The 12,078-nt window shown below is 46.8% G+C and overlaps 1 protein-coding gene across 1 annotated transcript in view; it reads left to right on the forward strand.

Annotated features, from left to right (window-relative positions):
- LOC123729254 (rho GTPase-activating protein 35) overlaps positions 1-12,078 on the forward strand; it is an 85,216-nt gene that overhangs the window by 50,220 nt on the left and 22,918 nt on the right. Inside the window, exon 2 of the mRNA XM_045703542.1 lies at positions 5,409-9,224. Coding sequence (XP_045559498.1) covers positions 5,508-9,224 — 3,717 coding nt within the window. The 5' untranslated portion in view covers positions 5,409-5,507. The remainder of the gene's footprint in view (positions 1-5,408; positions 9,225-12,078) is intronic.

The raw sequence follows: 12,078 nt of genomic DNA on the forward strand, positions 1-12,078 counted from the left end.
AAATGTTTGGTTTATTTCGTAGTTGCTATTTAACCAGTAACAGTTTATGCAGTTTGTTTTTTAATGGTAATGGTCGTTATTTTGTCGGTTAGCATGCTAATGTGTCAGTGGCGATTTTCCTTTATCTCTGTGCTATTAACTGTGTCACAACAGTTTAGATGGAATGCTGCTTGTTCTAGTTCTTATTTCACCTGTCACTAGAACAGCCTGGAAAACAGGAAAACCTGTTTTGTTTGGCATTCTTCCCAAGGTTTTTGCTGAAAATATTGCTGAAATACCCGCGCTCAAGTATTGTGGCAGTTATAAACACGCAGGCAAACACACACACAAACCCGCACACACGCACTCCTTTTGGCTACCGAGGAAGCACTTGTAAATGTACAGCTGGGATAAGTCAAGTAGATGTTAGCAGCATGTCTCCAGCGTCTGCTGAACAGTTGGGATGGCTGGTCCTCAGACCTGAGGGGAAACTATAGGAGAGGTCCCTTCATTTACACCAGTGACTCGCTCAATTCAGTTTGAGGCCATGTTAAACTGAGTCAATACATCTGACCCAAATGAGTGCATGATGATTAGTGCCTCGATCTCTCTCTGTGTGTGTGTGTGTGTGTGTGTGTGTGTGTGTGTGTGTGTGTGTGTGGTTAGCGCAATCTGTGGTTACTGCTGCTGTCATAGTTATTTGTTAATGTAGCCTTTTCCACGGCACTCCAGTATTTTGCATGCTTTATTGTCATGTCTGATTTTCTAAAATACCTTTCCACCAACACTCGTGTATTACCGCAGATGGCCAACACGTAGTTAATATGGGTGTGCAGTTCATGAAACCAATGCTGCTTACTCTGGTTGTAAGACCTCTCAAGTGCACAAAGTTTAAAAAATATATATTCTTACAATAGCCTAATTGACAAGTAACTCCTATGCTGTCAAGATACGCCTCTCCCCTATTTGACCTAGATAGTTTGTGTATGTATTGATATGTAGGCTACGTGTGCCTTTTAAACCCTTTTTTTGATGTAGTTCTGTCCTTGAGCTGTTCTTGTCTATTAAAGTTATGTATTATTTCATGTTCCATGTTTTGCGTGGACCCCAGGAAAAATAGCTGCAGCTTTTGCAACAGCTAATGGGCATCCTAATTAAATACCAAGATCACCCCTGAATACTGAATATTTTAACCTTACAAATAGATAAACATCTTAGTTAACTACCTTACCGTAGCCATTTGATCCCTGGTTCATTGAAGGAGTGAATCATTTTATAAAGACAAGAAGTAATTTGTTGTAATTGTAATTTTGTAGAGTGGCCAACCATCCTCCTGGAAAGTCCAGGAGATCTAATGGGAGTGCAGGCTTTAGCTCCAGCCCTGCTCAAACACACCACATTGTAAAAGAAGTCAGCTTCTCAGTAGAATCTTGATAAGCTGATTCTGGTGTGTTTGAGCAGGGTTGGATCAAAAGCCTGCACACCCAGTAGCTTTCCAGATGAAGGGTTGACGAACCACATGTGTTTTATATCAGTGCAGTATTTTACTTGGCAAAGGTCAATGTGGCAAAAGGTCAATGTTGTACTCCACTGAACTCTACTTAGCTGTACTGTGCTGTACTTTGACGTCCAAACTAATACATAGACGTCTATGATTGGTTCAGATTTGGTTCGGACCAACCAAATTCGGTCTTGTTTAGGGGCAGAGCTCATTTAAAATAATAGCCAGTGTGTACAATAATACCCAAAGGAGGATATTGCACATTTATACCTTTTGGGTAGGATACATCACCTGAAGAGAATGACATTCATATCCATAATAATGCCTTTCTGTGTATTACAGACCAGGGACCCATGATGAAATTCAGTTATCACAATTCTGTTACCGGGTGTAAATCCACTTCACTTACTGTAGTTCAATATCCAAAAGAGATTTTTTTTTCAAAGTCAATGTTTCATGTTATAGCTGACACCCCATTGTTTCTGCAGACATCGTTGAATCTTAATTCGGAGAAGATATTTAAGAGTTTTTGGAAAACGTGGAAACAAAAAACTGATGGAGATTTTACCAAAATTCTGTTACCGAACTTTGCAGCTGCACAGTTCTTTCAGTAAATGTGTTTGTAAAATGTTCAGTGTCAATTGTTAAAAGTGGTCCTTGTGCATAGTTGTATGGTTTGTTGAATGGTTTTTGTATGGCATACATTTTAAGTGAGAAATCTGAGTCTCGGCGCAATTCCGTTTTTGTGGAACTGCCCTACTATAAAACATGCCATAGCAACACTCTCGCATAGCGACACCATTTTCAGATCACAACCCTGTTCATATTTAGCGTAGCCTGCCTTCTTTGCTTCATGGTGTTATGTGCCACCTGTTTACCACAGTGGGACAGGTCAGCCCAGGAATTGTCATCAGTGTACTATTATCAGTGGTAACGTAACACGGGGGACTGATAAATACTGTACATCTAATGAACTAACGTTTGTCTATGTGACGGGTACTCGTGCCTCTGATCTGAACCAGGTCGGTGAGTAAGTAGACAGGTAGCGAGGATGAAAGCAGGGGGAGCCTTGTTGTCCTTCAGCCTATCATTAGGCTCAGCTCAAAGCAGGTCACAGGCCAGTTTAATATGTAACTAATTGAGACGATGATCTCTGTAGTCTGGTCAGGACCCGGTCAGTGTTGAGGTAAAGGTCCAGTTAACCCCGCTGATGATGACGGCGTTATACTGAAGGTCATATAAAACTGGAATGGTTATGGCTCTTTATTCCACCTGGAATGCGTTTGTCTATGCTCTCAATTTCTATGCCCTGTCAGTATTGTCGAACATTCTATCAACTGAGCACGGCCCTGCAGTGGGCATGGCTCAAAGTCAATTTATGCTGGATCTGTGAAAATGTGGTCGGAGGCTCCGTATGGAGGGTGTGACGCAATTGCGGAGGCGCACAGAAGCCAAATTGAGTTCCGTACCGCATCGCTGTGTGCCTCCCACATTTTGTAACGTTGCGGAGGGCACCGTATAGCTCCGCATTGACATGATTGGTTAACGGTAGATGGGGTGGGAGGTCCAGTATGAACACAAACTCACTTCCTTGACAACTTCCTTCACAACAGTCCCTGCCAAAATGTCTGAAACCCTACCCTTCAAAGAATATCTTAAATAAGACATCTGTCTTATCCCCCCCATAAAAATACAATTAAATTCACTTGTCTTTTCCTACTAGCACTGACTTTGCTGATAGCTACTTTATTGAGGAAAAATGTACTTACTACGACTGTGATGTGGTTGTCTCACCTAGTTATCTTATATATGTAATCCGCAGTAGGGGGAAACGGAACCACTGGCCGCCCCACCACCATTGTTATTGTTTGTTGAGCTGAGGAGTGTTGTCCTACATGGTCCCCGAAAAATTGCAGTGTCTATATTGTGCTCTATTATCTCACGTGCAATGATGTCAGAGGGGGAAAAACAGTGTTTGTTGTTTTCCGTAACTTCTTTGTTGTTGTAATATCGGACGTGGTTGTTTCACCATTAAGGATTCCAGCTTTAAGATGAATGCACTACAACTGTAAGTCGCTCTGGATAAGAGTGTCTGCAAAATGTGTGTTGTCCTGCTCTCTTCCACTCTCCTCTGTGCTGTTTGTTCTATGTGAAGGGCTCATTGATCTCCGGGCTAATCACTGCCAGCCAGCCCAGAGCCCTGCAGCAGGATATAGGACCATGAATTAACCATGGCTGCCCAGGTCTTATCACCAACCAGCTCTCTATCGACCTGCAGCCCAGGCAAAGGCTCCACACTCAGCCTCCCTTCGTTACAGAGACTGGTTGTCCTGGATCTCTCAGCCGGCCCCCTTTTGATGCATTTTTTTCATACATGTTTTACTCTGCAAATATAAAAAAATATATATTGATCTCTTTTGCGCTGCCACTTGGTTATGCACCTAGTGTAGTAGGTGTGCGTTGCTGTAGTGTTACAGTAAACAGAGTCTGGGTAGGTAGAACTTGCTTTCCACTAACTTTTGAATCCCCCATTTTATTGTCCCCTTTCTACTATTAAACCTACAACCGTCCTACCTGTGGTCGGGGTGTGTATATATTATCTACAGTGTTTGGATTCTCTCTCTCGCTCTCTCTCTCTCTCTCTCCCTCTCTCCTCTTTGTTCTGTCTTCACACTGACTCTCTATGACTAACTCAATTCAGTGAGTATTAAGTATTCTCCAAACCCTGCCTCAAAAGCCCCATTCATTCATCATTAACAGTGGTTTTAATGTGTTTACTAAATACATAGACGAATTAACATGAACTGGGTGTGGGTTCTTTTTACTGTACACAGCTGTGTTTAGTGCTTTGGGGCTTTGTCTAGTGGTTTTCTTGTTCACTACAAGCCTGACTGTTTAGAAAGGGCCCGTCTATCAAAATGGTATGAATGTTATCTCCCTCCTTCAGTTCTACCAATAGGAGCTTTATTTATGGTTTGTAGGCCTGTATTCTGCCAATAGGAGCTTTATTTATGGTTTGTAGGCCTGTGTTCTGCCAATAGGAGCTTTATTTATGGTTTGTAGGCCTGTGTTCTGCCAATAGAATCTGTTGTGTAGTGGTGAAAGTGCTTGCTCTGAGAACAGTGTGTGGGGCTTGGAAAGAAACATCTGCAAGTGATCTCCAGACAGTGTGATACCAAATTGAACAGCTATTACATCTAGGTAAATGTTACGAGACATGCAATTTGAGATCATAATTAGTGATGCTACATCAGCCAGTCCAATTTGTCCGCGGAGTCTTTTTTTTCAGGAACCAGAAGAAAATGTGTTTTTTGTAGTTTTTTTTTTTTTATGGAGAGGAAAGCAGCCAACATTCAATGCAGCCTTTTGAAAGGCAGTTGGGCTTCCCTAGTTGCCCAATTAGTCTCTCTCCTCTCTACGTATGTGGATTTGTTTGTTAGTGAGAACTGTATCATCGCGTCTTGTAGAACTGCTGCTGGCTTAAAGACAACACTGTTAGATGTGAGATAATTATGTATCCTCACATAAGATCCTGTTCTGCTGTTTTGAAACGTACAAAGCAGGGAAGAATGTAGCGAACAAGCCTCAGGAAACTACTTTTAGTATGGTGGGTAGTAGAATGTCAAAAAGAGGTTAAATGTGAAGGAATGCATCAGTTAATAGTTACTGACTGTACTGCAGTTGTCTTAAGTAAGTTGTAGCATTCCAACAGCTTTGCTTCTGACCTCAATCTCTTCAGGAAACATTCAGCGAATGAAATGGGATCACAGATTAAACATTATTAACATCACACAGCAACGATGTGGGAATTTTAAATGAGACATGGAACAGCCTACACATAATGAATTGAATAATGACAATGAATATTTCCACAGTCTTTTATATTATTTATTTAAAAAAAATCTATCTTTCTCTCCTTCTCTTGTAGAGTCGGACCCAAGGCCAGTAAGAATCTTTGCATGGAAAGACCGTCCTGCAGCCTCCTCCCTAGAGCTTGTGGGCATGGCAGGATGAGTGTCTGCGTTCGATGATGATGGCAAAAAAGCAAGATGCAAAGGCGCCCACCTACAACCTGGTCGTGGTGGGCCTGTCTGGCACAGAGAAAGAGAAGGGGCAGTGTGGTGTGGGCAAGTCCTGCCTGTGCAACCGCTTCGTCCGTCCCAGCGCAGATGACTTTTACCTGGACCATACCTCCGTGCTAAGCACCAGCGACTTCGGAGGACGCGTGGTGAACAATGACCACTTCCTGTTCTGGGGGGAAACGGGGCGGGTGCTGGAGGAGGGGCCGGAGTGCAGGATGCATGTGGTGGAACAGACAGAGTTCATTGATGACCAGACGTTCCAGCCGCACCGTTCCACAGCCCTCCAGCCTTACATCAAGAGAGCAGCTTCCAACAAGCTGGCCTCTGCAGAAAAGCTGATGTACTTCTGCACAGACCAGCTTGGGCTGGAGCAGGACTTTGAGCAGAAGCAGATGCCCGAGGGGAAGCTGATGGTGGATGGCTTCCTCCTCTGTGTGGACGTCAGCAGGGGCATGAACCGCAACTTTGACGAACAGATGAAGTTCATCACTAATCTCTACAACCAGCTAGCCAAGAACAAGAAGCCAGTGGTTCTGGTGCTCACCAAGTGCGACGAGGGGGTGGAGCGCTACATCAAGGACTCGCACACCTTCGCCCTGGCCAAGAAGAACCTCCAGGTGGTGGAGACGTCAGCACGCTCCAACGTCAACGTAGACCTGGCCTTCCTCACCCTGGTGCAGCTGATAGACAAGGGCCGGGGCAAACCCAAGATCATCCCCTACTTTGAGGCCTTGAAGCAGCAGAGCCAGCAGATCGCCTCGGCTAAAGACCACTACGAATGGCAGGTCAGCCGCATTGTGAAGAACCACAATGAGACGTGGCCCAACATAAACCGGCGCATGCAGACCTCCCCAGAGTACAAGGAGTATGTCTTCCTGGAGGGCACGGCCAAAGCCAAGAAGCTCTTCCAGCAGCATGTCCACAGGCTCAAACAGGAGCACATTGAGCGAAGGCGGAAGGTCTATCTCAGCACCCTGCCTCAGGCACTGGTTTCCCTAGTCCCTGAGCTGGACGAGATCGATCACCTGAGCTGGTCCGGGGTCCAGAAGGTTCTGGAGACCAAGCGGGACTTCTCCCATTGGTTCGTTGTGTTGGACGACACCCCCTGGGAGACCACGCCACACATAGACAACATGGAGGATGAGAGGATTCCAGAGGATCTCCTGGAGACGCCTGTGGCCGAGACGATTTACGAGAGCCACCTGGAGCACCTGAGAAACGAGCGCAAAAAGGCGGAGATGAAGTGGGAGTTCAAGGAAAAGCTCAGTGCCTCTCCCTTTATCACAGCAGGCAAGCCCTGGGAGGAGGCACGCAGCTTCATCATGAATGAAGACTTCTATCAGTGGCTCGAGGAACAAGAGTATCTAGATATCTACAACAGGCACCAGAAGGAGATCATCGACCGAGCCAAGGAGGACTTCCAGGAGCTACTGCTGGAGTACTCAGAGCTCTTCTATGAGCTGGAGGTAGACGCCAAGCCAAGTAAGGAGAAGATGGGGGCCATCCAGGAGGTGTTGGGGGAGGAGCAAAGGTTCAAGGCCCTGCAGAAGTTACAGGCAGAGAGGGACGCTTTGGTGCTCAAGCATATCCACTTTGTCTACCACCCCACAAAGGAGACCTGCCCAAATAGCCCCCACTGTGTGGACTGTAAGATCGAACAGGTTCTAGCCTCCAAGTTCCCCACTCGATACTCCTTCTTTGATAGCCATAAACCGGGTGACGGGAACGCAGATCGGATTAATCTGGTCATTCTGGGTAAAGACGGCCTGGGGAGAGAACTGGCCAATGAGATCAGGGCTTTGTGCACTAATGACGACCGGTATGTGCTGGATGGGAAAATGTATGAGTTGTCCCTTCGGCCCATAGAGGGCAACGTTCGGCTGCCGGTCAATTCCTTCCACACACCTACCTTCACCCCCCATGGCGTCCTGTGTCTCTACAACTCTAAGGAGTCACTATCCTACATTGTGGAGAGCATTGAAAAGCTCAGAGAGTCAACGCTAGGCCGAAGGGAAAACAGTCTATTTCAGCTGCCCATGAACCTTCTCCTAGTCACCAAACGGGGAGTAGGGTCCGTCAGGGACATTGGGGGGGAGACGGCCCACACACTTATCCTCCAGGGGCAGCAGGTGGCTGGGAAGCTACAGTGTGGTTACCTAGACCCCGCCTCCCCTGGGGTGGGCTATGGACGCAATGTGAGCGAAAAACAGATCAACCAGGTGTTAAAAGGTCTGTTAGAATGCCGTAGGCCCCCTGGGAGCATAGGCAGCAGCTCCCCTCCTTTACCCCCTTCTTTCAGAGACTCTCACTCCCAGCCCATCCCCGAGACAGACCTGCGGATAGTCATGTGCCTGATGTGTGGGGACGATTATGACGTGGAGCAGCTCCTTTCGCCTCTCCTGCTGCCCCAGCACTGTCGGCCGGCCTCCAGCCTGAGCAGTGGAACGTCCGTGCTCCTAGAGCTCACAGTGGGGGCTCAGAGGCACACCATCGACCTCTCCCTGCTCTCCTTCCACTCCTCATTTGCCCTACGGAAAAGCCGGCTGGTGCACGGCTACATCGCTGTGTATTCGGCCAGACGCAAGGCGTCCATGGAGACCCTGTGTGCGTTCCTGTGCGAGGTGCAGGACATCATCCCCGTGCAGCTGCTGGCGGTGGGGGAGAGTCAGGCTGAGCTGTCGGACTCTGAAGCGGCCAGGGAGCAGGTGAGCCAGGGGGAGGAGCTGGCCCGGGAGATCGAGGCCAGGTTTAACACAGTAGTGTGTGGGCCCGGAGGGGTGGTGGGAGGCCTGCACAGGATAGACCTCTTCCAGCCCTTCCTGAAGGAGGTTGTGGAGAAACGCACCATAGTGGAGGCCACACACATGTACGATAATGTAGCAGAGGCCTGCACCACTGAGAGCATGAGCCCGGCCCGCTGCAATTCCCCCAGCCCCATTAACACCCTGCTAGACTCTGAGGAGGATGTGGAGCCCTCGCCCCCCTACCCCGATGGTACCCCCACCTCCCACCTGGGGGGTTTCAAGCTCCCTGACCTGGAGTCCAGCGACGCCTTCTCGGTCATCTCCGAGATCAGCACCTTCGAAAGCAAGCTCAACAACAAGGTGCCCCCGCAGGTACGGCCCAAGCCCCCCGTACGGAAAGTCAACCTGGGGCCCTACATGGACCAGCAAGGGACCAACCGCCGCTCCTTACCCCCTGCTGTCACCTGGGTGCCGGGCAGCGACGGTGGCTATGACCCCTCAGACTACGCCGAGCCCGTGGATGCCGTGATCAAACAGCGGCCCACGGAGGAGGAGAGCATCTACTCGGTTCCCCACGACAGCACTCAGGGCAAGATCATCACCATCCGCAATGCCAACAAGCATTCTAACGGTGGGGGCAATGGCTCGGATAGCGAGGCTGACAGCAGCTCCCTGGAGCGGAGGCGGAAGATGTCTGCTCTGGGGGTGAAGCCGCGGCTGTACCGCGACCGCTCGAAACGCCTGGGCAAGTTCAGCAGCTTCCGCACTAGCTTCTCTATCGGCAGTGATGACGAGCTGGGGCCACCCAAGGCACCAGAGGAGCTGGGCGGGGCGCATAAGGGGGACAACTCTATTAACGAGGAGGGTGAGGACCCCAAGAGGAGGAACATCCTCAGGAGCCTGCGCAGAAACACCAAGGTATGTGCCCCAGGGTGGGTGGGTGCGTGTGTGTTTGTGTGTCCGTTTGTGTATCGTTCATCAATACGGTCACATCAGATTGCATACTTTCAGTTTTTATTCTTCATACCGGTCACATATTGTACATAGAGAAAGAGATGTGATTCATTGAGATTTCCCCCTATGAATGACTTAATCTTTTTTAATGTATTTATTTATTTAACTAAGAAAGTCAAATTCTTATTTACAATGATGGCCTACACCGTCCAATGCTGGGCCAATTGTGCGTCGCCCTATGGGACTCCCAATCACGGCCGGTTGTGATATAGCCTGGAATCGAACCAGGGTGTCTGTAGTGACGCCTCAAGCATGCAGTGCCTTAGACCGCTGCGCCACTCGGGCACAATCTCTATTAAGCTATTATAGACTACTTAACCTCTCTAGGGTAGGTGGCACCAAATCGTCCCACCTACGTAACAGCCAGTGTAATCCCGTGGCGCGTTATTCAAAAACCTAAAAAAAAAATTCAAACATATGACTATTTTACACCATTTTAAAGACAAGACTCTCGTTAATCTAACCACACTGTCCGATTTCAAAAAGGCTTTACAACGAAAGCAAAACATTAGATTATGTCAGCAGAGTACCCAGCCAGAAATAATCAGACACCCATTTTTCAAGCTAGCATATAATGTCACATAAACCCAAACCACAGCTAAATGCAACACTAACCTTTGATGATCTTCATCAGATGACAACCCTAGGACATTATGTTATACAATACATGCATGTTTTGTTCAAATTTATATCAAAAACCAGCTTTTTACATTAGCATGTGACTACCATGTGACTAGCATTCCCACCGAACACTGCCGGTGAATTTACTAAATTACTCACGATAAACGTTCACAAAAAGCATAACAATTATTTTAAGAATTATAGATACAGAACTCCTCTATGCACTCGATATGTCCGTTTTTAAAATAGCTTTTCGGTGAAAGCACATTTTGCAATATTCTCAGTAGATAGCCCGGCATCACAGGGCTAGCTATTTAGACACCCAGCAAGTTTAGCACTCACCAAAGTCAGATTTACTATAAGAAAAATGTTATTACCTTTGCTGTCTTCGTCAGAATGCACTCCCAGGACTTCTACTTCAATAACAAATGTTGGTTTGGTTCAAAATAATCCATAGTTATATCCAAACAGCGGCGTTTTGTTCGTGCGTTCAAGACACTATCCGAAAGGGTAAATAAGGGTGACGAGCATGGCGCAATTCGTGACAAAAAAATTCTAAATATTCCATTATCGTACTTCGAAGCATGTCAACCGCTGTTTAAAATCAATTTTTATGCCATTTTTCTCATAACAAAGCGATAATATTCCGACCGGGAATCTGCGTTTAGGTAAACAGACGAAAGAAAATAAAGCATTCGGTCGACTCGGGCACGCGCCTAAGCCCATAGTACTCTGATCGGCCACTTGCCAAAAGCGATAATGTGTTTCAGCCAGAGGCTGCCTCGATATCGTTCAGCTTTTTCCCGGGCTCTGAGAGCCTATGGGAGCCGTAGGAAGTGTCACGTTAGAGCAAAGATCCTCAGTCTTCAATAAAAAGAGCCAAGATGAAACACAACTTGTCAGACAGGCCACTTCCTGCATGGAATCTTCTCAGGTTTTGGCCTGCCATTTGAGTTCTGTTATACTCACAGACACCATTCAAACAGTTTTAGAAACTTTAGGGTGTTTTCTATCCAAAGCCAATAATTATATGCATATTCTAGTTACTGGGCAGGAGTAGTAACCAGATTAAATCGGGTACGTTTTTTATCCGGCCGTGTCAATACTGCCCCCTAGCCCTAACAGGTTAATAAGTTTCATCTGTTTAATAGTGTTGTCTTCACTTACCACCGTTATAAAAGTTACTTAGCAGCAGTGTTTCTATTGCATTGTTCAGTGTTTATTGCTGTGTTTTTCCTCACCTGTGTGCGTATATGAGCTGTGCTCAGAATAATTAGCACTGTGCTCTAAATGTGTTGCCAAAGGGAGGCTTCTGTGCTTGTCTCTCTGATCACTGGAGCCCATCTGATTTGAGTCTGACAGGCTATAGAGGGTCTTGGTCTAGGTATCCTTCCAGGCTCTTTAAATCGGTTCTGCCTTCTCTCGCTCTGTGGTCCTACTTTTCTCCTGCGCCGCTGGAGTCCTCCAAACTAGCCCAATCATGGCCCGGAAGCAGAGGGAAACTTCAGCTATTGATCTCATCCAGCTCAGAGAAACTGTTTAATGTGTTTCCCTGAATGTACATGTGTTTATGTGTGTGGTGCTGTCATTATTTCACAAATGGACAAAGATCTCAAACTTTAACCCATGCTGACATTATAATCTGACACAAACACCATTAAAACTGAAGTTACATTTTTGCCAGTTTAGTTTTCCATTTCTTTCACTGGTCACCTGAATGAGGGCATTAACGAGAGTAAAAAGGACAGAATTATTTTACCGCCCCCTCTCCCTCCTCCACACTCTCCCTCCTCCACACTGTCCCTCTGTACAGCCGTTGTGTTTGATCTCAGATAAAAGCATCCCTAGCTCTAACCCACTCACTCATCCCAAATTACAAACCTGTTACTGCTTCAGCCCTAGTTGCAGTCCCATAGGCTGGCTAGTTTTTAAAAAGCTCTCTTCGGTAGGTAGATCTGTGCAGAGTAAACCCAACAGGTTTATGACATGCCCTGTTCACAGGTGGGCTGTCTCTCTAATCCAGAGAGTTCCCTGTTGCATCAGTGCATGAAGTCAGACCTGCCCTAAGAGCGTGATAGGGGGCAGTCTCACTGAATAAAGTGAATAGAGAGTGATTGGCAGCTGAGTGGTCCAACTG

This window comes from Salmo salar, chromosome ssa20 (assembly GCF_905237065.1).
Source record: "Salmo salar chromosome ssa20, Ssal_v3.1, whole genome shotgun sequence".
In the NCBI taxonomy this organism is placed as follows: domain Eukaryota; kingdom Metazoa; phylum Chordata; class Actinopteri; order Salmoniformes; family Salmonidae; genus Salmo; species Salmo salar.